General features: G+C 40.4%; 1 protein-coding gene across 3 annotated transcripts in view; it reads right to left on the reverse strand.

Moving 5' to 3' along the window:
- LOC122556511 (protocadherin Fat 1-like) overlaps window positions 1-25,311 on the reverse strand; it is a 156,069-nt gene that overhangs the window by 46,904 nt on the left and 83,854 nt on the right. For all 3 annotated transcript variants that reach the window (XM_043703236.1, XM_043703233.1, XM_043703234.1), the window contains exons 4-8: window positions 25,025-25,086; window positions 23,265-23,579; window positions 11,623-11,833; window positions 7,177-7,316; window positions 1,054-1,329 (exon numbers count right to left, since the gene is read on the reverse strand). In XM_043703236.1, the coding sequence (XP_043559171.1) occupies window positions 1,054-1,329; window positions 7,177-7,316; window positions 11,623-11,833; window positions 23,265-23,579; window positions 25,025-25,086 (1,004 nt within the window). The remainder of the gene's footprint in view (window positions 1-1,053; window positions 1,330-7,176; window positions 7,317-11,622; window positions 11,834-23,264; window positions 23,580-25,024; window positions 25,087-25,311) is intronic.

Consider the following 25,311-nt stretch of genomic DNA (forward strand, 5'->3'; position numbering starts at 1 on the left):
GTAATAGCTGTCTCAGAGGAAATAGCATTCCATCACTCCCCTGCATTCAAGCCTAAATCTTAGTTTAAAAGGTTAGTCAAATATGCCAGCACATCGCATCATCGGACCCGCTGTGCTCACTGTGATTATCTGTCATCCTGAAAGCTGAGCATGGTGCAACCAGAAGGTTATACAACCAGGACGCTTGGCAGAGCAAACTATTGAAATATTACTTGCATGACCTTGGAAATCAAGGCAAAGTTATCAGTACTGTGGAAATGAGTGCAATTTATCATCTTGAACATTGACAGCAACCATATGGTGGATAGCACAGGTTTGGCACAATTCATGCTTTTCCCATATGCTTCCAGGAAAAATGGAAATTATTTCCAGCTCAATAGCAGTCTAATTCCCAGCCTCCAGAGCATCCAACTTATCATAATAATGCTCCTTCTATGGGGCAAATAAATTTAACTTCAAATGCCTCTAATCTCTTAATCTTAATCTTAATAAAATGGCTTCAGTACAAAAGTCCAGGGCAGTTTTAGGTACAATAGTACATTGTCCAAAATGCTTCAATGTTCAAATCTTACTAGAATACGTTTTGATCCTGCCTCAGTTGGCTAATTGGTCTTACAGTGAGTTTTGGCAATATCAATCAAATTCCCTAATGAAATGGTTAGTTGGAATAAATTGGAATTCAGTGCCAATGTCATTTAGTAAGATTACAGCTGGCTGGTTGTGGAAAACATTAAAATATCCTAGGTGTATAGGGTTAAGTCAAGGCACTTGGGAGACGCTAGATTGAAGGAGCTTTATTCATGTCTAACCATGTTTACTTGGCACTGGAGGTCCTGATGCTGACAGACAGCCATGAATTTCCTTGGATCTTCTCCACCTTCATAACTTTGGTGTTCCAGCAAAATATCTACCAGTGGAGTTAAGAAAGGCCCAAGGAAATTGCCAACAGTGGTGAAATCCATTCAAAAGAAGAACTGACTGGATAAGAAAACTTTCTTCAGAAACCTTCCAAAAGATTGAACTGAATACCTGTATGTGGTGTTGTTTACCTACCATAATGGTGAGTGTGTGCAGGTGTATTGATTCATAATCCAACTCGTTGGTAGTCATCAGCACTCCGCTGGTAGGGTCCAGATGAAACAGTTGTAGACTGTTAATATCAATGCTGCTCTGGATGGTGTAAATCAGTTTGCTTCTTCCATCTGGGTCTTGAGCACTGATCTGCAGGATCTCTGTCAAGCGAGGAGTGTCTTCAGGAATCCATACCTCATAGTTATTCTCTAAAAACTGTGGTCGATGTTCATTCATGTCAATGACTCTGATGTACGCCTAATAAATAAAAGCAAAAGTGATTAGAAAAGGCTGCATTGAAACTTAAGAAGTGCATAATATAACAGTGAAGTAGTAGGCAGGATTGTCCTTGAGAGTTGTAGTAATTCCAAGACATAAATATAGTAGAAAAATGGGGAATAATTCAGGAAGCTATTCTCTCCTTCCTTTCTCCTCACTCTACCACCTCGTCTGAGATTTGAGACCATTAGTGATAGGAGATGTAATGGCAGACGCATTCAAATTAAGACGTTACATGATAACCATCACAATTCAGAAATGCACAAAGGAAACACTGAATAGGTGGCTCATATGGACTGAAGGTTTTCTGTAGGGCAGCCCTATCATTTGGCTGCTGCTTATGGGCTGGTTACACTTGGGGGTTGGTTAGCTCCATTGGCTGGCATGTGGTTCAGATTGTGAACAGCCTGACTTTGGTTCACATTCTGTCTAAGGTAGTACTGGGGACCTGCGTCTGCACACTGTCCCTAACAGTGGGAAAATGAAATGCCAAGAAAAAGGTCCAGGATGAAGCATCAGCACATAATGAGTCTGTCTTTGGGTACAGCACACACCTGCAGGAAATCTGGCTGCTCAGAATGCTGCATTACAAGGTTGCAATGGCAGTAAAGGGGGGTATTTAAAATTCAAAGGGATGTCTTAGCTACAGTGTGCTTCATTATTTATATCAAGGGAGTTCATTTTATGCATTGTCCATTCAAATATGTTGCTCTTACTATACTTACTTTTACACACTAGTGGGACATTTCACTCTGGTGAATTCTCAGTGCATAGTCAAGCAGGTGAGATTCCCACCTGCTCTCTTCCTTTGTCACCTCCGGGAAAATAAATCAGGAATTGGGGCAGCGATGAGAATGTGGAACTCACTTTCACAGGGAGTATTTGTGGCAAATACTATATTTTTTTTTAACAGGAAGCTAGATAAATATATTAGAGAGATGATTTAATATGTTTTGCTGATGGTTTTTTGGACGTTCTGCTGAGAGAGTTACATGAGCAGGGATGGAAGAGTGTTAAAGGGAAGGTAAACATCAGTATGGACTGATTGGACTGAATGACCTGTCTCAGTGTGATTGACTCTATATAATGCTATGTAGAACTGTATGTTTTCTTACATCCTGTTCTGAACCAGGGATTCATGCTGACATGCAGTTGTAGTTCAAAAGAAACATCATTTCCTTTTCCGCACCAAAATCGAGCCACTACTCCTGGTGTACACTGCCTTGTCCCAGTCTGGAACACAGTCCAGCAGACCTATCCCAGGTCTGCTTTACATATGTTTTTTCTCATTAGTGAACACATTTTCCCACAGCACCTGTGTTGTGTGTGTGTAAGTGCAATGACTCAGTAAAGCCACCAATGTGCAAAAAACAAATTTATTCGATATGCCCTCCACCAGGAAAATACCCACGAGGCCAGTGAACCAGGAACAAGCAAAGGAGATCAGGGCAATACGTATGTGGAGAAACTGAAGGGGGAGGCTAGGCATTGAATCAAAATAGAATTGGAGGGGCAAAGAGAACGCTCCATCCCCTGCCTCACCTACCTATCCCTAATGGCATCAAGAGCACTGGTGAACACAGCATTCTCCCTCTCCAAGGACACCTGGGCTCGTACATAACCACGGAAGAGTGGCAGACAGTAGGCAGAAATGACCCCCTCCAAGGCCCGCAGCCTGGACCTGTTTATTGCCAGCCTGACCAGGCCCAGAAGCAGACCATGAGGAGATCCTCTGATCTGCCTGAACCCCTCCTCATCAGACAGGGTCTGCTTTACAAAGGGGTTGTGTGATGAGTTCTATCAGAGCAGGTCATTGCCTGTTACCAAGGTAACTTATAATCACCATGACATAATTAATTAGAGGTTTCCCATGGGTCTTGCAGGGCTTATCACCACAATCCATCAAGTGCTAAAAGCAACATATGACTGAAGTTTTATTATCTCTGTTACAACATGGACTGTGAGAATCAGTGGGATGGAAGATGGCCATTATTGTCCAACCTAACCTCTGCTGTTTGTGGACAAATATTTAGTTTCCAGCAGAGATAACTACATTCTAACTATTTGGAGGAATCCCAATCTGGATGCCCCCATCAACACACACTGCTCATTAAGGTATACGTTTGGTCCCAAACGCCTATTAATACGATTTCTCAGACATAATGAGAACAGAGCAAGAATCCTTCTAGAGTGTGAAAGGTCCAGCATCTCAAGAGTACATCTGCTCATTGGGGATTGTCCCTTACCCAGTTTTTAAAATACGTGATTTTTCTTTTGATGAGATCCCTCAATATCATGAGAATCAATGGATACCTCATGAGGTAGTGAGTCATCCAGATTTGCCAAATCCCAAACCACACTCAAGTCAGACTAGAATATGACATCAATAGCTATCACTGACTAATTGGAGCAATGCAATCTATATCTTTATATTAAATGTGTTCCTGTAAATGACAATTTACTCAGTGGTTAGCATGCTGCCTGACAGCGCCAGTGACCTAGGTTCAATTCAACCCTCGGGTAACTGTGTGTGTATGGAGTTTGCACATTCTCCCCGTGTCTGTGTGGGTTTCCTCTGGGTGCTCTAATTTCTTCCTACTGTCCAAAGATGTGCAGGTTAGGTGGATCGGCAATGGGAATTACAGGGATTGGGTCGAGGGGGTGGGAATGGTTGGGATGCTCTTCAGAGGGTGGGTGTGGATTCGATAGGCAAAATGGCCCACTTCCACACAGTAGGGGTTCAATGAAATATGAATTTCTGCCTTAATTGAACTTGGTATAATTTTAGTGATGGACCTTATGGGAATTGATATCCTTCACTTATTTCTATAACGTTTTATAAATTCCCTTAGATACAAAATTCTGGTAACTCTCAGGGATTTCACTCTCAAGACTGCCTTCACAAGGATTTGCAGCTGAAGGCAGAGCCACAGCCTGGTCAGCTGCACTCTTGTGGCTGCATGGGACACACAGTATGTTTCCTGCTCTTCACCTTGAGGAGCCCTTGTTCAAACTCATTTTCCTACAATTTTTTATGTCTCCTTGATCTTGACTTTCTTTCCCAACTCTTCCTCTCTCTCTCACTTTTAATTTCCTTACTGCAACTAACACCATGTCATTGTCTTCAGCTTTCAACTGTATCCGGGCATGTACTTTACTACTCAATTTCTGTGTTATCCGTCGTTTTTTCTCTCATGAATAATGTAAGAGATTTAATCATACACTCTGGTTAGTTGTAGGTTAGATTAGTAGTTAGTTGAATTTTGTCTTTTTTTTCTCAGTATCTCTTCTTTTGTTTGATAGATTTTGGCTATAATTTATTTAAGATTTAATTGTCTATCAATGTTCATACATGGGTTTTTTATTTGTAAACTTGTAAAAACATGTTAAATTTTCAATAAAAATATCTGTATAAAAAAATTTCAGGTTTTCTGGATTTTGGGCAAATTTCTAAACCGAACTGCCTTGATAAATCTTTTAACTGTCTGAGAGACAAAACATTTATATCCTCACAAATAACTTCCCCTAATTCTGCTAGGAATGCACTGGCTTTGAATGCATATTTCTATACTGTGGTAATGAAAACTTGAGAGAGTTGTTCACAGTTTGGTCATTTAAAACACATTTCAAAGTGGCAATTTACCCAATGCAGTTCTTTTTTTTCATCAATAACTAGAGCTCCCAATTTGCCGTGACCAGATCCTGGGCAAAGTCCTCCAATCCATTACTAATCCATATGGGATACCCCAAATCATTAGCTCCCAGACGACATGAAATGGAACTGGCTTCCTTATTTTATTCATTCACCCACTTGGTTGGCTACAACAATATTAATTTAGAAAGGATCATTTCCCTTTTCTCCTTACTCCCCAGATCCAAATAAACTTTTGATTTTAAAGTCAATTTAGCTAGATTATCTTGATTGAGATCATTATTGAACAAAAGAAGAATTAGTCACACAATCTCTATATACACTGATTAGAAATAAGAGGTGAGTCTAAAAAGATGAAAATTAAAAAAGAAACGCATACTGATCAGTCTATGAATTGCTTACAAAGACTAGAGAGTAGAATATCGTGCTTAATGCAGTAGAGGGAAACAGTCATTTCCCAATCCTTGGTTTAGCAGATTGGTTGGGACTCCATAATCCTGATTCCTTCCAACTGTGATTTAATTCTAGCATTCAGGATGACTTACTTTATTTATTCAGGGGATGTGGGCATCACTGGCTGGGTAGCATTTATTGCTCATGGAACAATTAAAAGTCAGGAAACATATATCGGTCAAAACGGGTATGGGTGGCAGATTTTTTCCCCTAAAGTACCTTAGTGAATTAATTGAGCCTTTACAACAATTCTTAGCAGTTACATGATGACTATTAGGCTAACTTTTAATATCAAACGTCACTTCTGCCACAGCAGGATTTGAATTTAAGAACCTTAGTCTTGGAAATCTGGATTACTAGTTTGGTGACATTACCACTACATCACTGATTCTGCTGAGAGGGAGAGAAAGAGAGAGTGAGAGTGAGACATTGTTTCATTTTGTCTGATTCACAACACTCAAGAGTGAGAGACGGGCAACTTGCCGATAATTTTCCCCACAGAGTAACTCTCTAAACTGGCATACATAAGAATGTTCAGTTCCACTAGTAGACGCCAGCAGAGTTGAAACTCATTTTTAATCACTGTCCTTTTTTAACATAGGGAAAAACATAAAACATGTCCAGGGTTTGGGACTCAATCCGCAGAGTGGGGCTTGCAGTTGAGCAAGGTGCCATCTACCCCTGACAAACTCTGTAGTACAAGAGATCATAATGTAGGCTGTTTTAATTTGCTTCCCCTCCACCTGCCCCAAGAGCTTTTATTTGAAGTTTTCTTCGCATCTATAGGTGTGATATTTTGACGGTCTGATTAGATTAGATTACTTACAGTGTGGAAACAGGGCCTTCTGCCCAACAAATCCACACCAACCCGCCGAAGCGCAACCCACCCAGACCCATTCCCCTACATTTACCCCTTCACCTAACACTATGGGCAATTTTAGCATGGCCAATTCACCTAACCTGCACATTTTTGGACTGTGGGAGGAAACCGGAGCACCTGGAGAAATCCACACAGACACGGGGAGAATGTACAAACTCCACACAGTCAGTTGCCTGAGGTGGGAATTGAACCTGGGTCTCTGGCACTATGAGGCAGCAGTGCTAACCACTGTGCCACCCATGTCTATCCATCCAAACAGTCACTGAATTTACATCCTTCGGCATTTATTGCTACATCAGCCCTCTTTTAAAAACACATTTTGGAATTAATCATGACAATGCTTAGTAAAATCAATTTTATCTATTTACCTACATAAAACAAGGGTAATATATAATGCTTTCCTCACTCTTTAACAAAAGATATTACACTTTAAAGTGTAACAAAAAGAGTAAAAACACCAACCACTTATTGCTGGTTTTCTGATCTTGTGCATCTTGCACTCTTCAAAAGCAATGGCCATTCAAAAACATCTTCCAATCTACAGAAACCTCCCTCAGCAGTGAGCTGTTAATTCATATCTGGATGGGCTTCATTAAACTGCCTGTCCACTGTCAGTCGTTGAGTAGATTCGGGTCAAATTAAGTATAGTACCATCTGAGTGGAGAAGCATTGTAAGTGCATTCCAGACTTCGATAAATCAGTGCAATGATCTCCAACAAAGAGTCATGGAATGGCTCCAGCAGGTATTAGCCTGTGTTACTGGCATATGGAATTCATTAGGACTGTGCGACAAAATAAACAGTACAAAATGCACATATTAATGTCCATTTAACGCTCATACCTGAGTTGTGGCAGCATTTGTTCCATTTGTCATTTGCACTGTTAAGTTGTAATTTGATGTTTGACTGGCGTTTAATGGTTTAGCAATGGTGATGGTACCACTGTTCTTCTCTATTTCAAACTCCTCATTGTCATTCCCACCTGATAAGAATACAAATATATCAGCCTCAAAAATATTTATTCCAAATTCAATGTCAGACAAGAAAACCGCCCTCAAAAATATTTTTACACTTAACATGAAATATCAAGTCAGCTTTTTCAGAACGTAGGTACAGAGCAAATAATGGTCATTTTGCTTACAAAGCATGGGCTTTCCAAAGGACCAAGCATAACTTACATTTCCAAATGAGAATTTTAGTTTAAATGTAGTCTGCAAGTGAAATGACAGTAACTCATCCTTTCTATAATTTTGCCCACAAATTAGCCACTTCTTTGATCTTAGCAATGTCACAGAAATGACTGGTGTATACACTCCCCCTACAAAAATACAGCCAGTACCATGGAGTTAAACACATTTGTAAAAGAATTACTTTCATTTGGGGCATACAGGATTGTAAAAAAAATCACACTTTTTCAGTAAACAGCAAGGAAAACACAGTTACATGATTAACTAATGACATAATAAAATGACATGTAAATGGAAACTCTGAGCAACTGTGGATTTATTACATTAAAGGCCAAGTGAAGGAACGTAGTGTGATGAGCAGATGGATTACCCAGTGGGAATCGAGGTCCTACCATATGGTAACAACATGAATTGAACGACATTGCAAGGAAGTAATGATCTACTCTAGACTCACAGCAAATGCTCTTCTATCTGTTGCACATGGATTGTCATTACTCTGCATGGAATGGATACATCATTGCTCACTTTACATCTTTACAATTTGTGCCTCTGTCTCCTGATTGTGTGTGGCATCTTCACCCATATAGAGGCACAGCCATTCAATACCGAGCAGACGGAGAGTCTTGTGCCTCTGCTGGCTGATTTGGTAAATGCTGAGTTGCAACGGGGTCGTACAGACTAGGAAGGCTTTAAGTTCACTCTCCAGTTCATGCAGGGATGCTTCAATTGGCTTCAGCATGATGGATTAGGAAACAGTAAAAGTCAGCCAGGGCTCCTGCTCTTCATTGCTATCCTGTAACCTCAGCTGGAAGGCTTGCATTTGTGAATGTTCACTGCAGAAATGATCAGACTTGGCCTTGATACACTTTCTCCCTTACAATGTTTGCACTCTTAGCCAATGCCTGTTTCTGTAAGTTCCCATATGGAGAATGACAGCTTCACACCTCAGTAAATCAGTGATTTGAATCATAGTCACAGAAGGGGGATATCCGGCCCCTCCTGTTCTTCCCCCATAGCTCTGTACATTACACTTCAGCAAGTGAATATCCTAATGCCTTTTGGAAGCTGCTAGTAAATCTGCTTTTACTACTCTTTCTGACAGGGCCATCCAGATTGAAATCATTTGCTGCTTTAAAAACCTCCACAGATGCAGGCTTTTTCTTGTCAGTTATCTTAAATTGCTTGAAGAAATAACATACAAAAAGTGAAGAGATAATTGTGGGAGTCACTACAATGATTATGGCTATTTGGGCACACTGGGAGCAAAAAGAGTTGGAATTTGGAACTGACTCAGTATAGGTACAAAAGATTTAACCTGTACCATTGGCATCATTCTGTATCACACTCTAGCCACCTGACCAACTAAGCTAGCTGATCCCCATTTCACAACATGCACAAGATCATGTCACTTCTGTCGCTCAACTATGGCCCTTGACATCTTCACCAAATAAACAGGGCTGGTGTTTAACAATATTGGCAAGAAGTTCAAAATTAGTTGCTGTCAAAACTGGATGTGATCACCTGAGCTCAGGAGGATTCCTCAGAGGCTGTTTCCAGAATTTGATTCATTCAGGAGATGCAGGCTTTGATGACTGGATCAGCATTTACTGCCCATTCTTAAATCCATAGTTGCCCTTTAGAAGGTATGGTGAACTGCCTTCTTGAACACTGCAGTTCATTTGGCACAGGTACATATACAATGTTTTAAGGGAGGGAGTTCAAGTAAGTAACAAATTACTAAATAACAAGTAAGGAATTATAATATATTTTAATTCAGGATATTGAGTGGCTTGAATGGGAATTGGCAGTAATCCCAATTATCTACTACTCTTGTCCTTTAGATGTTACTGTTCATGGGTTTGGAAAGTCTCTGAAGTCTTGGTGAATTTCTAGATCTTTAGGTGGTACACACTGAGCATTGGTGATGGAGACAGTCATCAAAGGATATTTTAATTCGCGAGTCTTCTCTTTTGACATGAGAACATTGCATCCTTTTATCTCACTTTCCAATAAAGGGATTTCATTACTCCACCCAAATTGCAATAAGGCAACAGACCAGCTATCCTTGCCTCTGTGTGAATGCTCCAGTGTGTTCAAGTGGTCAGCTGCAATTGTGCCTTGAAATGCAATAAACCTCCTCCACATGTACATTAATAATGTAATTTAGAAACCCAGGAATAAGGATAGGCTGGTAAACCTCTCAAGCCTTTTGTGTCATTTATTCAGATCCTGATCTGTATCTTAACTCTATCTTCCACCTTGGTTCACTACCTCTTAATACATTTGCTTAACCAAAATGTGTTGTCTATAAATGTTCAACTAACCCAGGCACAACAGATTTAGTGGGAAGAAAGTTTCAGATTTCTACTTTGTCTATAAAAGTGTCAGCCACGGCCAATATATTTTTACTAAGATCTGATACCCATGACCGGAATACAGCACTTGCATGCTGTAAATCTAATCAGAGGCCATAATCTGGCATCTTCTGGACTGCGTATTCACAATTAGCACGCTATGAAAAAACTTGTTTCAGAAAAAAAATCAAATCTCAGCACAACTGTAGCTAAATTATATCTCATTCAGTAAAGGAACAAACTTCACTGAAGAACTTCACAACAACCACAAACAAACAACACGAATGGTTGCTTAAACGTAATGAGAAAGTTTCAATCCATTGTAAAGCAGAAGATGGTTATCTGCAGGTGCTAAGTATGTGAAAGAAAGTGTTCCTACTTTCAAAAAAGCACCACATGGTAGGCTTTCAACAAAAGGTTAGGCATGAGGGATCTGGAGAACTAGCTAAATGGTTAGCATATTAGCTTTTCTGTAGAAATCAGTGAGTAAAGGTAAATCAGAATCATTCTGATTGGAATAAAGTGACATTCTATTGGGATTAGTGCTGGCACCATTGTAATCCATAGTTTGCACTAATGATCTGGACTTAACAATATGTAATTTAGTGTCAATATTTGCAGTTAGCATCAAACAGGACAGCATAGTTAAAAATGAGGAATGTGCAACATAACACATGACAGTAGAAAAGTTATATTCTGTATAATTTTGTGTTATTTGAGAAGATGTAAATAACACATATAGAGGTTACTTCCTTTAAAGAAACGATTGCTCTTTTTCAACAATAGATATAAGCACTGTCACATTTACACACGCTTCTGAACGACATTACAGTATGAAGTACAATTTGTCTGTCATGAGGTGTTATCTGGTTATGATCTCATTGATCCTGGTAACCATGTAAGTACATGCAAATTTGCATGTGTGAGCTTCAGCGATGATGTCTGCAGATTTGTTGCTTTATGCGAACATCAAAGCCAAATACAATGTCATCCTCCACTAATATTAAACCATACATTTCCAGCAGAAGCTCATGGCCTATTCTTCCCCTCTTTGAATCAGGATACACCAACTAACTTCAGCAGTTGTATCATCAACTTGGATGACATTTTCTGAGATCCTTCTTATAAGTACATCATTTTTGTTTAATTGTCTGCAATGTCACTTACTGGAGTGATTCTAAAGTTGTACTGAATCCAGGAATAATTGATGGGCCTAGATAGAAACCTCCTGCTCAGGCTACGGTATGCTGTAGCTCTGTAAGCACTTGGTCTCGAAAGGTCTCTATGAATCCAAGAATTGTCCACCTCAAGACAGACAGGAAATGGTAGCACTTCTTAATAGATCCATCATTGTCCCAATCACATCCCAGTTTGAAGAGTGCTAGAGAAAATGCAAATTCTTTCTTTCTATTTGAAGTAAGTCCATGTAATATAATCTAAGCATAGCTTCTAGGGTGAAATTATGTAATTAGTTCATTTACTGTCAAATTACATCCAAGCCAGTGATGGCAGGTTCATCACACTGATCTGGCTAAGCCTTAAACAAAGTTCTGTGAAGGGAGATAGTCCTTTTCGTTTTAGCCAGCAAACTGCTATTACTTCAGCAGACTCGTTGGGCAACTCCAGCATTTTATAGAAAGATGAGCAGTTTTAACCAGGAACAGTTTCAATACAAACCGTATGAGGTAACAAATAATCCTAAATCATAAAGAATAGAGATAGTTCGGAAAGTGTATCATTGCCTTACCGATAATATCAAACCACAATTGGCTCTTAGTGAGTTCTGTACTGGTCACCCCAACCATATGATTCACCGGGTCCGTCTCCATGACAGCAAAGTTAAAGTGAGGCTCGTCAAAAGCCAGAGGTTCCATGGATGGTGGAGGCTTTTGAATCCATTCAATATGTAGACGGACAGTTGTTGATTTCTGTGGCCTCCCATTGTCTGAAGCACAAATCTGAAAGGACAGATTACAGAGTTTAATTGCTTGGATTTCAAAAGTAATTCTAGTTCTGATGACGTCAAACAATGAATTTCAGCAATGGAGTGTATTGCATAGACTCATTGTCTCAAACCATGATCACTGGGTCTAGCTATCCTTGTCTTATTCCTGTTATATACCTACTTTACAACTGCAGTACAATGTTAAATGGCACCTCCTTCTTAGACACCATGTTAACCTGCAGCCACATGGAGCTAGGAGAAAGTAAGGACTGCAGATCAGAGTTGAGAGTGTGGTGCTGGAAAAGCACAGCAGGTCAGGTAGCATCCGAAAAGCAGGAGAATCGACGTTTCAGGCATAAACCCTTCATCAGGAAAGTGCTGATGCCCGAAACATCAACTCTCCTGCTCAACATCAACTCTCCTGCTCCTCGGATGCTGCCTGACCTGCTGTGCTTTTCCAGCAACACACTCTCAGCCACATGGAGCTGTACACTCTCACCAGTCACAGAAATAATGTTTCACCATTGGGTATCCTCACACTATAAGTAAACATTGTGTGAAAATTTATCAAAACCTGGGTTCCTTCAACTGAAATCCTATTGCAACAATACAGACATAATATCATTTTGAGCCATTTGTCAGAGCCAATACTTTAGTCAAAGGACCAGTTCCTTTTAATGTTAACAGTAAAATGAAATAAACAATACAGTAAATAAAAATGGGCTAAATAGGTTAAAAATATGTTCCTATGCCTATTGATAGTGAGAATTTTAAATGGGACATGGGCACATCATACCAGAGACAACATTGTCACAATCAAGTAACTGTCACAATCAAGTAATTACAATATTATATTTTTATAAAGGAGGCTAATTTGACTTTAAATAATAGACATAGCACATAAGAAAATGGCTGTCAGAGCCATGCATTTCAGACATAACTCACTGCCAGCAAAGGCAGACTTGCCAATATGGAAGAATCAATCAGTTTGAAAGTGAGAACCTTGAGTCAGAAACAACGATGCAAAATATAAATATCCCAACATCAACCACAGAGGGAACCACTTAGAATTTGGTTAACCTCTCTGACACTACAATGGGTCCTTTATAGTGGGAAAATTCAAGCCTTCTAGTACAAGCAAGAGGATGGGCGAAACCTTCACAGGGAGTTCCAGCATAACCAAATTTACTCTGTGGGACAATCATCCGTCGAACATAGCAGCCATCTTAAGTTTGATCTGTACAAAACTCTGTGAAACAGTCTTTTAAAACAGAATTCACTAAGCACAACTACAGAGTCTACATCACAGAAAGATATATCTTTTTAAAGAGAAATGTTTTCAGAAATCAACCACGGTTCTGCCAAAAGTATCTAAGCAGGTATAAGGGCATTCCATTGGCTGTTTTCCAATCCTCTGGGACTTCAATCAAAGCTAAAATTCTTGAAAGATTATTACAGTTCACCCACTATCTCTGCAGGTGCATCCCTTCTAATCCTAAGATGCAAACAGCAAGGTTCTGGAGAATTATCAACATTTAGCTCCACCAGTTTCTCACATACCTTTTCTCCAGTGATAGTTATTGTATTTATTTCTAACCCTTTTTCCCTTGATTATTTAGTACTTTTGAAAGTACCTTCTGCCTTGAAGACTGATGCAAGATATTCGTTCCCCAGCTTGTTTCTCTGAGGTGCCTGTGATCTCTGAGGACATAAGGTTGCCTTTTGTTGGTTTCTTAAACATTCTCACCTTTTGGTTTACCATGAATCTTTGCCAGATCCTGTTTTTTTTTCTTTCAATTTGATGCAGTCCTCAACTTGCTTGGTTAACTACTGTTAGTTTATTCTCTTTCTTACTTGGGATATATCTTTGTTGTGAGCCATGAACTAATTTCCTAAATATCTGTCACTGTATCTCAAAAAATGTTTCTGCTAAGCTTCTTTCCCTGTCCATTCCAGCCAACTCTGCCTTCATTCCTAGGTAATTACACTGTTATTTATATTTTGCACTGTTGTTTCTGACTCAAGGTTCTCACTTTCAAACTGAATGATTCTTCCACATTACAGTTACTATTTCCTCAAGGATTTTTATTTGTAGATCATTTATTAACCCTGTCTCATGCAGATTCCAGTGTTCAGCCAATTTACTTCATTTCACGTGATGTTAAGAAATGACTGAAACCACAGGATACTACAAATTTCAGACTGTAGGTTCTGATACCATTCTAACAATAGTATTCAAGACTTGCAGAAATTTCTTTGTGCCAAGCACAATGTAACAACACAGGTATCTGCAAAAAAATGAGAAAAATCTCCCAGATACACACAAAAAAATGGAAAAATCCAAACTGGCTAATTACCATCACATCAACCTGCTCTTGATCATCAGTAAAGTGACAGAAGAAGTCATCCATAGAACCGTTAAGCAGCACTTGCTTAGCATAACCTGCTCAGTTTGGGTTCCACCAGGGCCAGACTTCTGCTAACCTCATTACAGTTTTGATTCAAACACAGACAAAAGACCTGAACTCCAGAGATATGATTGGTGGTGATGGTGATGGTGGTGGTGGTGGTGGGGTGGGGGGTGTCAGTGAGAGTGACAGGACCTTGACGTCAATGGTTATACTTCACTGAGTGTGGCATCAAGGTGCCTTGGCACAACTACAGTCAATGAGAATCAGGGAAACCATTCCACTGATTGGAGTCATAGCTAGCTCAAACAAAGTTATTGGACATGACTCATCTCAAGTTCAGGACGTCGCTGCAGGAATTCTCCAGAGTGTTTCCCCAGGCTCAGTCATTTTCAGTTACTTCATCAATGTCCTTCCCTCCATCATAAGGCCAGGAGTGGGAGATGTTCACTGATGGATTGCACAACATTCAGCTCCATTTGCAATGCCTCAGATACTGAGGCAGACCAGGTCCAAATATAGCAACTCCTGTGCAATAATCAGGTTTGGACTGATCAGTGGCAAGTAACGTTCAGGCCATATCAGTACCAGGCAATGATCATCTCCAACAAGAGAGAATCTAAACATTGCATCTTGATGTTAAATGGCAGTACTATTGCTGAGTTCACCCACTATCAACATTCTGGAAGTTATCATTGAGCAGAAAGTGAACTGGACTTGCCATACAAATACCATGGCTGTAGATCAGCTTAGACAAGGAATTTTGTGGCATGTAACCCAACTCCTGACTCCAAAAGCTTGTCTAATATCTATGAAGTACAAGTGAAGTATGCGATGGACCACACCCACTTGCCTGGTTTAGTGCAGCTCTGACACTCAAGAAGCCTGGCACTATCCAGGACAAAGCAGCCCACTTGATTGGCATTGCATTTACAAACATTCACTCCTTAATTGATGCTCAGCAGCAACAATGGGAATCAACTCTAAGATGCACAACAGAAAGTCACCAAGGCTCCACAGCATTTCCCAAACCCACAACTACTAGCATCTAGAGAGATAAGGGCAACAGATACATGGAAACACCATCAACTGTAAATTCCCCACTAAGGCATTCACCATACTTACCTGGAAAAATATTGCTGTTTAGTCACTATTGCTGAGTCAAATGGGTGGCACAGTGACTCATGGCTAGCACGGATGCCTCACAGTGCCAGGTTCAATTCCAACCTTGGATGACTACACTGTGTGGAGTTTGCACATTTTCCCTTAATCTGCGTGGGTTTCCAACAGGTGTTCCAGTTTCTTTCCACAGTCCAAAGATCTGCTGGTTTGATGGATTGCCCATGCTGAAATTGTCGGTATTGTCCAGGGATGTGTAGGCTAGAGGGAGTTAGCCATGGAAAATATGGGGTCATGGGGATATGGTAGACAGCTGGGTCTATGTGAGGGTTGGACTCAAGGTGCTAAATGACCTCCTTCTGGGATTCTATGATTTTAAAATCATGAAACACCCTCCCTAATGCCCACATTAAACAGTCTGCAATGGTTCACAAAGGCCACTCACCACTACCTCCTCAAGGGCAACGAGGGATGAGGAATAAATGTCCATAGCCCATGAATGAATAGAAAAGTATATATTTTAGTTTATGGACCACTTCAAAGACACCCCTGGTGTGACTGTGATGCCAACTTGTCAATTAAAGTGAGGTTGTCACAAAACTGTAGAAGCATTTAAACCAACTTCACTTCCAATGAGTCATTTTTTAACCTACTGACTGCTGTGAAATGTCCAAATAGGTTCTTTCACAGCTTTGATGTTGCTGCTGATCTCTGTGTCTAATAAGCTGAGCCTGAAGGTGTGCATGAAGTAGCTAGACCCTACAAGCCATTATATAGCACTGAAACATTCACCACTAACTATTGCAAAAAATAATAAAGTTCACCCTTATACCTGATGTCATTTTCAGATTGAATATGTCAGATAAAACCTTCTCAAAGCTGAGTTGCATAGTAATTGCTTATACTTCAATGACGCCAGGCAGGAAGCCCAATATATCAGAATGCAAATTGTTACATGCAGTGAAAGAGATGTTGAAGGAAATTAAGCAATTAGGAGTACAACTATGTTATAATGGGGTGGAATACATCTGAACAAAATAACACAAACTGACCGCCTGAACACAAAGTGACCCACGCTGCCCTAAAAAGGCATTTTGAATCAAACTATTCAGGCATGTCATGACACAGCTTTGGGTCAGGTGGGACTCAAATCCAGAACTCAGACGGAGAGTCAGACTGCTACTGTGCTACAACAATCCTGTCCACATTACCCGATATTGGCTACCATGAACACTCATTGAAATAAGAAAGCCAGTTAACACATCAGAACAAACAGGCTTGTATTTGCTTATGTCAATCCATATTTTAGCAGTTACATTTGCCAATTTGCTTTATATCATTGGAAATCACCAAGTTAATCCATCAGACAGAGGTCAGAGCATTGCTGGATTATTAGTGCCACTACATGCCATTGCATATAGTCCTGTGGCACAGTAGTAGTGCCCCTATCTCTGGGCTAGATGCACTTGATTCAAATATCACCTAACCCTGTCAAAATCTAAGAGAATAGCTGTTTTAAACTAACTGCACCATTGCATGGCATACCGACTTAGTATCTTGACATCTCTGCACCCCACCAACTCTGCGACAGGCAGTAAGCTATACACCTCAGAGTTGTTTAATAGATATTTCTTAAAGCAATCACTGCCCTTAAATCTGAAAATAAAATTGTCTATTATCTACTATACTTTAATTAAAGCCGCAAAACAACCACAAAATCATTGGCTCAGTATCAGTACATATATGTTACCTATCTCCAGTATAATTAAAATAGATGCATTCCCATCCACAAAATATTTAAAACGCACAGTTCACTAACAACTTACTCTCTAATTTCCAATTCTTCACTGTCAAAGGCCTGCCTCACAATCCACTTGTCTTTTTCTAATTATGATGCAATTATAATTATTGCTTCTTCAACCTCTCCTCTTTTTCATGTCCCTGGCCTTCAGATACACCAAAAACTTTCCTTCTTTTTGCACCCTCAGATTTTTCTGAGTAAATGACTTTTTTTCCTCATTTTGAGTTTCTAAAATTTAAAGAAAAATGATAACCAGCAAAACATTAAACAATTCTCATTACATTATACATCACAGATACTTTTCTGTGGACGGGGAAAATCAGACTTGCTATCACCAGAGAAAAGATGCTTTAGTGTGTTTGTAGTGCAAATTCTTCCAAACCTTAAGGGCATGTAGAAGATGATTATAACATAGGTCGCGGCATCAAACAAGATTAAGGATCAGAAGAAAACTTTAATATGCAGCATGAGATACAGAAAATAGGCTCCCAGCCAAAGAGTGACTTGTTTAACTGCTTTGAAATCATGCTGGATTAATGGCCCAGATTAGACATACAGGCCAGAGTTTTCTGGAAATGCAGGTGTCCTGCCAATGGGACAGAAAGTGGGCAGTGACTTAGCATCAATAAGCAGCAACATTTTGCCAGGAGCAGGCAATTAAGTGGCTACCACCAGGTCTGTTGTCCAATGAAGCATGGAGGCCTGTCCCCAAGGCAGGATCCCTGCCAAGAAAGAGGATATTGGCAGCAAATCTTCCAAATAACCCATGCAACATGGCGTGAGTAATAGTGAGTATCCTTATTATGACAGTTAGATAATAGACCATTACCACTTGGACCAACTCCAAACATCATAGAGCACCCTGAAAGAAGATGCATCCCACCATGGAGTTTGTTGTTAAGCCGTCAGAGTTTACTCCCTCTTATTGGCCTCTTAAACGGGCTTCCAAAAGGCAATTTTCTCTGCCAGTTTTCCTATTACTGGTAAAATGGCATGACAGCTGGAAGTCATCGGGCATTCCCTCACAATGTCTCACCATGTCATTTTGCCAGCCTTCCCAATTCCCCATGCACTGCCAATGAGCTCAGAAAAATAGGACCATAGTCCTAAAGTCAGTGGAGTAGTGGAGGGTTTGGAAGAATGTTACAGGTTGCAGGGGAGCTTGGATAAACTGCAGAATTGGGCTGAGAGGTGGCAAATGGAGTTCAATGCAACTAAACGTGAGATGATTTACTTTGGGAAGAATAACAGGAAGTCAGAGTACTGGGTCAATGAAAAGATTCTTGGCAGTATGAATGTGCAGAGGGATATTGGAGTCCATGTACATAGAGAGAAAATGAGGGCTGCAGATGCTGGAGATCAGAGCTGAAAATGTGTTGCTGGAAAAGCGCAGCAGGTCAGGCAGCATCCAAGGAACAGGAGAATCGATGTTTCGGGCATAAAAGAAGGGCTTATGCCCGAAACGTCGATTCTCCTGTTCCTTGGATACTGCCTGACCTGCTGAGCTTTTCCAGCAACACATTTTCAGCTCCATGTACATAGATCCCTGAAAGTTGCCACCCAGGTGGATAGTGCTGTTAAGAAGGCATACGGTGTGTTAGGTTTCATTCGTAGAGCGATTGAGTTCTGGAGCCGCAATATCATGCTGCAACAATACAAAATGCTGGTGTGGTCACACTTGGAATATTGTGTACAGTTCTGGTCCCCATATTTTGGGGAGGATGTGGATGCATTGGAAAAGGTGCAGAGGAGATTTACCAGGATGTTGCCTGGCCTGGAGGAAAGGTCTTATGAGGAAAGGCTGAGAGACTTGGCTCTGTTCTCATTGGAAAGAAGAAGGCTAAGCGGGAATTTGATAAAGACATACAAGATGATCAGAGGATTAGATAGGGTAGACAGTGAAAGTCTTTTTCCTTGGATGATGTACGAGGGGGCATAACTACAAGTTGAGGGGTGATAGATTTAAGACAGATGTCAGAGGTAGGTTCTTTACTCAGAGTGGTAAGGGCATGGAATGCCCTACCTGCCAATGTAGTTAACTCAGCCACATTAGGGAGATTTAAACAATCCTTAGATAAGCACATGGATGATGATGAGATAGTGTAGGGGTATGAGCTGAGAATAGTTCACAGGTCGGCGCAACATCGAGGGCCTGTTCTGTGCTGTATTGCTCTATGTTCTATGTTCTGGGTGCAGGTGAAGCTGATAAATACCCTGAAGCACTTTAAGTGCAGCATTATCAGAATGAGGCCATCATTACACCGCAAATTTATAATACAGATTTTATTTTGTCTGCTGGATTAAATATAATGTTGTAGGCACCTTTAGTTCAGTCACAGTGGTGTTTATTTGCCTCGTGTATGTGATGCATTAGAGCTTTGATACTTAGTATCAATCAGCTGTAGTGACAGCCAGGACTGATGCATTTATTGGAAATCACAGCAGGTCAGGCAGCATCTGTGGAGAGAGAGATGCAAGCATTTTGAGTTTAGATGACTCTTCATCAGAGCTGTAGTGAAATGTGGAGGGGGCACCACTTATACAACAGTGGAGATGAGGGTGGTGGAATGCTAGGGAGAAAGGATGTTGATAGCGCAGATTAAGTGATTGGAATGAGCAAAACAATGGTGTGTTGAACTGCCAGATTGGAAAGAATAGACAGTTCCACTGGAGGAGGGGCATGGAAGAGAGGGCATGGTGGCAGAGACTGTAAAAAGTAAAGCTAAAAGGGAAGGAATGGGATTGAGTTCACAGTTTGAAGGTGTTGAACTCAATACTGAATCCAGAAGGCAGTAAAGTACCTGGTCTGAAGGTGAGCTGTTGTTCCTCCAGTTTGTGCTGTGATTCGCTGGAGAGTTGCAGCATGCCAAGGACACATGGGCATGTGAGCAGGACACTACTAAAATGACAGCTACAGGAAGGTCAGGGTCATGCTTGCGCACAGACCAGAGGTCTGCATTTGCTTTCTCCAATGTAGAGTAGGTCACATTAGGTGCGGTGAATATAATACATAAGATTGGAGAAGGTACAGGTGAAATGCTGCTTCACCTGGAAAGACCGTTTCGGCCCTTGGATAGTGAACAGGAAGGAGGTGAAGGGGCAGGTGTTGCATCTTTTGCAGTTACATGCGAAGGTCTGTGGGGAGGAAGAGTGGTGTTGGTGGTTGAAGAATGGGGTAGGGGGTCCCTGAGGGAGTGGCCCCTGCGAAAGGCAGACTAGGTGAAGATGTGTTTGGTGGTGGCGTTCTGCAGGAGTTGTCTGAAATGGCGGAGAATAATCGTTTGAGTGCACAGGCTGGTGGGGTGAAAAGTGAAGACTAGGGGGACCTGATCATGCTGTTGTGAATGATGGGAAGAGGCAAGAACGGAATCACAGTGATAAGTCAGGTATGATTGGGGGCCCTTTCCACCACAGTGAGTGGGAAACCACAGTTATGGAAGAAGGAAGCCATGTCAGCTTCCTGACACATCTGATGTTGTGAAGAGTTCTGGTCTACATATTGCAAAACAGATATGGAGGACACTGGGGAAGATGCAAAAACAATTTACCGAAACTCGGCAGTTCTATGTAGATCAGACAGGCTGGGGCTTTTTATTTTCGAAAACAGAAGACATAACAGAGATTGGAGTTTTTTTTTAAATTATGAAGGTATAGATCACATAGATTTAGAAAAAATGATTCCTTTTGTGGGAAGATCCAAAACCAAGAATTATAAAGGTAGCATCATTAAATAATTGGATTTGCAGCTCATGAACACCCATTGGTGGTTGGAAGTGCAACTTGCTGACACACAGTGGGTAGTTGAGGCAAACATTACAGGCACATTTAAGGGGCTATTGAATGAAAATGTGGGATAAAGGAAAGAAAGTTATACTGATAAGGTCAGATAAAATGGGGTAGTTGTAGGTTCTTATGAAACACAAATAATGTTGGGTCAGTGGGTCAAATGGCCAGTTTCTTTATAACTAGCTCAGTTAATAGACTACCAGAAGTGGCTGAGCTATTATCTACTCTTTAACAAAGCTACTGTTGGCAAAAATTCTTTGAGGATACTGAGGATTCAGCAGTATTACTAAAGGTTCGATTGTTCTTAATTAAAAGTCAACAATATTTGCCTTTTATACATAAACATGTTTAAACAATAATCCCAGCACACCTTTCTTGTTTCTCTGTACTGAGGTTTTATTTCAATTTAATGCAACATGTTCTTAGAAGCTGCAATTAAACACATCTTTGTTTGTGCTTTTCTTTAAATGTTGTATAGAATATTGAACAGTTTCACAAAAAAAAATTGGCAAAGCTGAGTGTGTTCACTTTCAAACAGGCAACACAGCACATTATGGCATCAACTGCACATATAATTATGATTCAAGTCTCCTTCTGCTGTTTCTCCTCTTTCAAATTAAATAGGGCTGCCTCTTTCATGTAGACAATTACCTTTTAATGATTGGGTGAATTTACATTCAAATTATGCTTCCAAGAATTGATAGCTTAACTTTACAAATGTTTATTCTGTACCAATTTCAATGATTTTTTTTCTCTGAGAGCTCTCTTTTCTTAAGAGATGGCAGACAGCCTTAAAATTATGAAGTGGTTGATAGGGACGACACAGAAATATTACATGGAAGGGAATTATTAATTAATCCACTAAGTTATTCAGCAGTACTTTTTCACTAAGACTGGGTAGAATAAGAAACTTGCAACGCAGGGAACTATCTTTGAGGCAAATATACATCGGTGGGCTGAATGGCCTGTTTTTATAGGAGTAGCCTGCTCCAGTATGTATTTCCAATCTTCTGTAACAATGAACCCTTGTGCAATGGTTTCTTTTTCTGTTTCTGAACCATTTCCCATGATCATCCCCTTCAGCTTGCATTAACACAATTCACTTTTTAAAGGATGGAGGAGGAGTATGTGAGGATATGGAATAAAGAGGGTCACAAACAAAAAGACAGGGTTTGGAACTAAGCCCCACTGTTCTTTAAAAGACACAGCACCGGAGTGGTGAATTGAACGGCATTCTTCAGTGTTGCAAATTTCTATAATTCTATCAGGGCATCCTGATGAAGGGCTATTGCCCGAAATGCCAATTTTCTTGCTCCTCAGATGCTGCCTGACCTGCTGTGCTTTTCCAGCACCACTCTAATCTTAACTAAACAACTAGCCTAGGTAAAAACAATGACTGCAGATGCTGGAAACCAGATTCTGGTTTAGTGGTGCTGGAAGAGCACAGCAGTTCAGGCAGCATTCAAGGAGCAGTAAAATCGATGTTTCGGGCAAAAGCCCTTCATCAGGAATACCTGATCAGAATACTTCATCAGAAACAACTAGCCTACTAGCTTATTTACCAGATTTACTTTAACTATGAGAAAATAAATAATGGGACGTGGCCTAGGGCAAGAAGAATGAAGGGCTCCCTCTCAGGCAGGGCCACTGGACTCTAAATGTTAACTTTGATTTCTCTTTTCAAATACTGCCTGGCCTGCTGAGCTTTTCCAGCAACTTCTGTTTTTAATTCTGATTTACAGAATCTGCAGTTCTTTCGGTTATTATTTACAATGATAACGAGAGCTGTCTCAGGGTAAGAAAAGAGAAAATTGTGTCTAATGATAAAAGAGAATTAGCATTTTTGTAGCACTTTAATGTAAGCTGATTCACAAGAGAATTATAAAACTAGATTGGACATTGAAAGAAATTCCGACTCATCCTGATCTGGATGTCAGATAATTAAGCTAAGCTCAAGAAGACAAAACCAGAGGAGCATAGCTATCTCAAATAGTTGTGGGGCTGTAGCAGGTTACAAAGATACAGGAAGATTTGAAAACAACTATGAGAATTTTAAAACTGAAGGTTTACTGAATGGGGAATGATAACATGGCACAAGCTAACACATAAACTTGAGTTTTGAATGGCCTTAAGTTTCTACAAAATTGAAAGTCAGCTAGGAGTATAGTGAAGTATCGTGCAGCAAGAAACTGAGAAGGCTTTAGCAGCAGGTGAGGGATTCTCCGCAATATTTCACTTATTTTAGAATTTTCAGTTCCATCCACTCAAAAGTCTCAAACCACTTCAACCAATGAAAAGAGTGAAATGTTAAAAGGTCCATTCCTACTCACCGTTAAAATATCATAGTCCTCTGCTGTGAATGCCCACGTAGATGAGACCATCCCAGACTTTGGATGAATTTTGAATTTTCCTTCCTCGGGGCTGTCCTCAATGCTGTAGGTGACATCTGCATTTGAGCCAGCATCATGGTCAGAAGCGATCACCCTGTAGATGGGCTGAGGCTTCGTGGAGCTATTGCGTTCCAGCAGTCTAACATTATACAGAATTTCTGGGAACCTTGGAGCATTATCATTTTCATCCATAACTTCTACCACTACCTTTGCTGTGGACTGTCTTGGAGGAACACCATTGTCACTAACAGTCACCTGCAAAGAAACAGAAAGGGCATATACACTTTCACAAACATCAGTGAGACACACATAACTATTTCTATTCAGTGTCCAGAGTCACAGTTATTTTAAGTGCATCTCAGCCAAGTGATATACAGGGAAAATTAATAGTGATATTTCTTTAAAGTTCAACTCATCTCTCACACATTAAAATGACACATCGATGGATTTGATATAACTGTAAGTGTTCACATAAGAACAGCATTGGCCATGAAATGAAAATGATTGCTTTCAAGTTTTCAGTAGTGAGGGTATTTCCTGATGCCATACTGCCCACATGAAATTTTTAGGTGGGAAAGATGGGAAATTGCACTTCAAGTGCCCAGAACTTCCGTATAGCAACTGTTTCATCACTGAATCACACCAGCGTAAAACTACAGGTGGTGGTACAATACTCTTTCTGAGTGCGAATGTTTAAAGTGTGAGACTAATGCTACGTATCCAAGCAACACAAAATACCTAAACTTGTTAAAGCATCCAATTGGAATCTGTCAAATTAAGGAGGCCCGAAATTAACCCTTTTCTCTCAAGGGGTAACAGACCCGACAAATTTTAATTCACTTTAATTCCAACTCAGGAAAGAAAGCTTAGGTCTTTTGCCTGCTGTCCCACTGACTGGGGAAGACAGAAAACACTCTAGTTTCTCTCTTATGAATTGCCAACTTCCACCAGTACCTGTGGCTCAGTTCCACCAGGACAATCTGTGCCTACCCACATGTGGGCAAATGTGTGGCAGAGGTAAATGTTAAACATGTTGCTTTGTGCTCTTGGATGTAGAGGGTATAGGTTAGTCATTATGCTGAAGTGTTCTGAGATGTGCAGAATGAAGCAAGGAACAGAAAATAAAAAGATGGAAGTGTGTGTTGAAGTGTTACTAAGCACAATCCCTGTTGATAATAGAAATATTAATAGAGAAACAAAAGTCAGGGCAGCTGGTTATTTCTTTCTCCTGCTACATGAAACCTCCAAAGTATGCCGCGGTAACCTTCACCAGCCAAACTTTTGACTGCACAATAGTTTGGTAGCGGCTGGTAATGGGGCTGTGGGAACTTAGTTTTGTCATGGAGCTAGTGAAGAAAAATGGATTAGGGCCAAGGGAAGCATTAAGGTGACCAGTAGAAGTCCTGCTTTAGCAGAAATACACACCGAACAGGAAAGAGGGTGAAAAGGGTGTAGAAATCCATAGCACACTGGTCTCAATAGTCTGAACCAAGACATTCCCTTGATGGCTCCAGCATGACTTTCTACATTTCCTCAAGGAAGAAATAACAAATCCTTTAGATTTTCAGACAAAATATTTTTTAAAAATGGTACTTTTATTCCTCAGCCTGCCCACTGTCTTACCTATGATGGTATGATGCCTCTGGCCATATGATGTCTCAGTGTAGAGACAGCTAACCTGATGGCCTCATTCTACTCACCTCTAGGGTGTGTTCATTTCTCTTTTCACGGTCCAGCATACGCATTGTGGTGGTGATGAGACCTAGAATCAAAAACAAGAAAATTATTCTGTGTAAGATATGTTCTGAAGGTGAAAGCAAAAACCATTTCAATCAAGGCTTTACAGGATGATTCACATTTGCTGAATTAAAATGGGTCCATCTGCTGGCAGCTTCAATATGGTTTCCCTATCTATTTAAGAATAGAAACTCCTGAGGTAACTAAGCAGTCCAATGCGAGATCTGCACACCTAGCCACTGGTGAGGCC

Source organism: Chiloscyllium plagiosum, chromosome 14, assembly GCF_004010195.1.
Source record: "Chiloscyllium plagiosum isolate BGI_BamShark_2017 chromosome 14, ASM401019v2, whole genome shotgun sequence".
NCBI lineage: Eukaryota > Metazoa > Chordata > Chondrichthyes > Orectolobiformes > Hemiscylliidae > Chiloscyllium > Chiloscyllium plagiosum.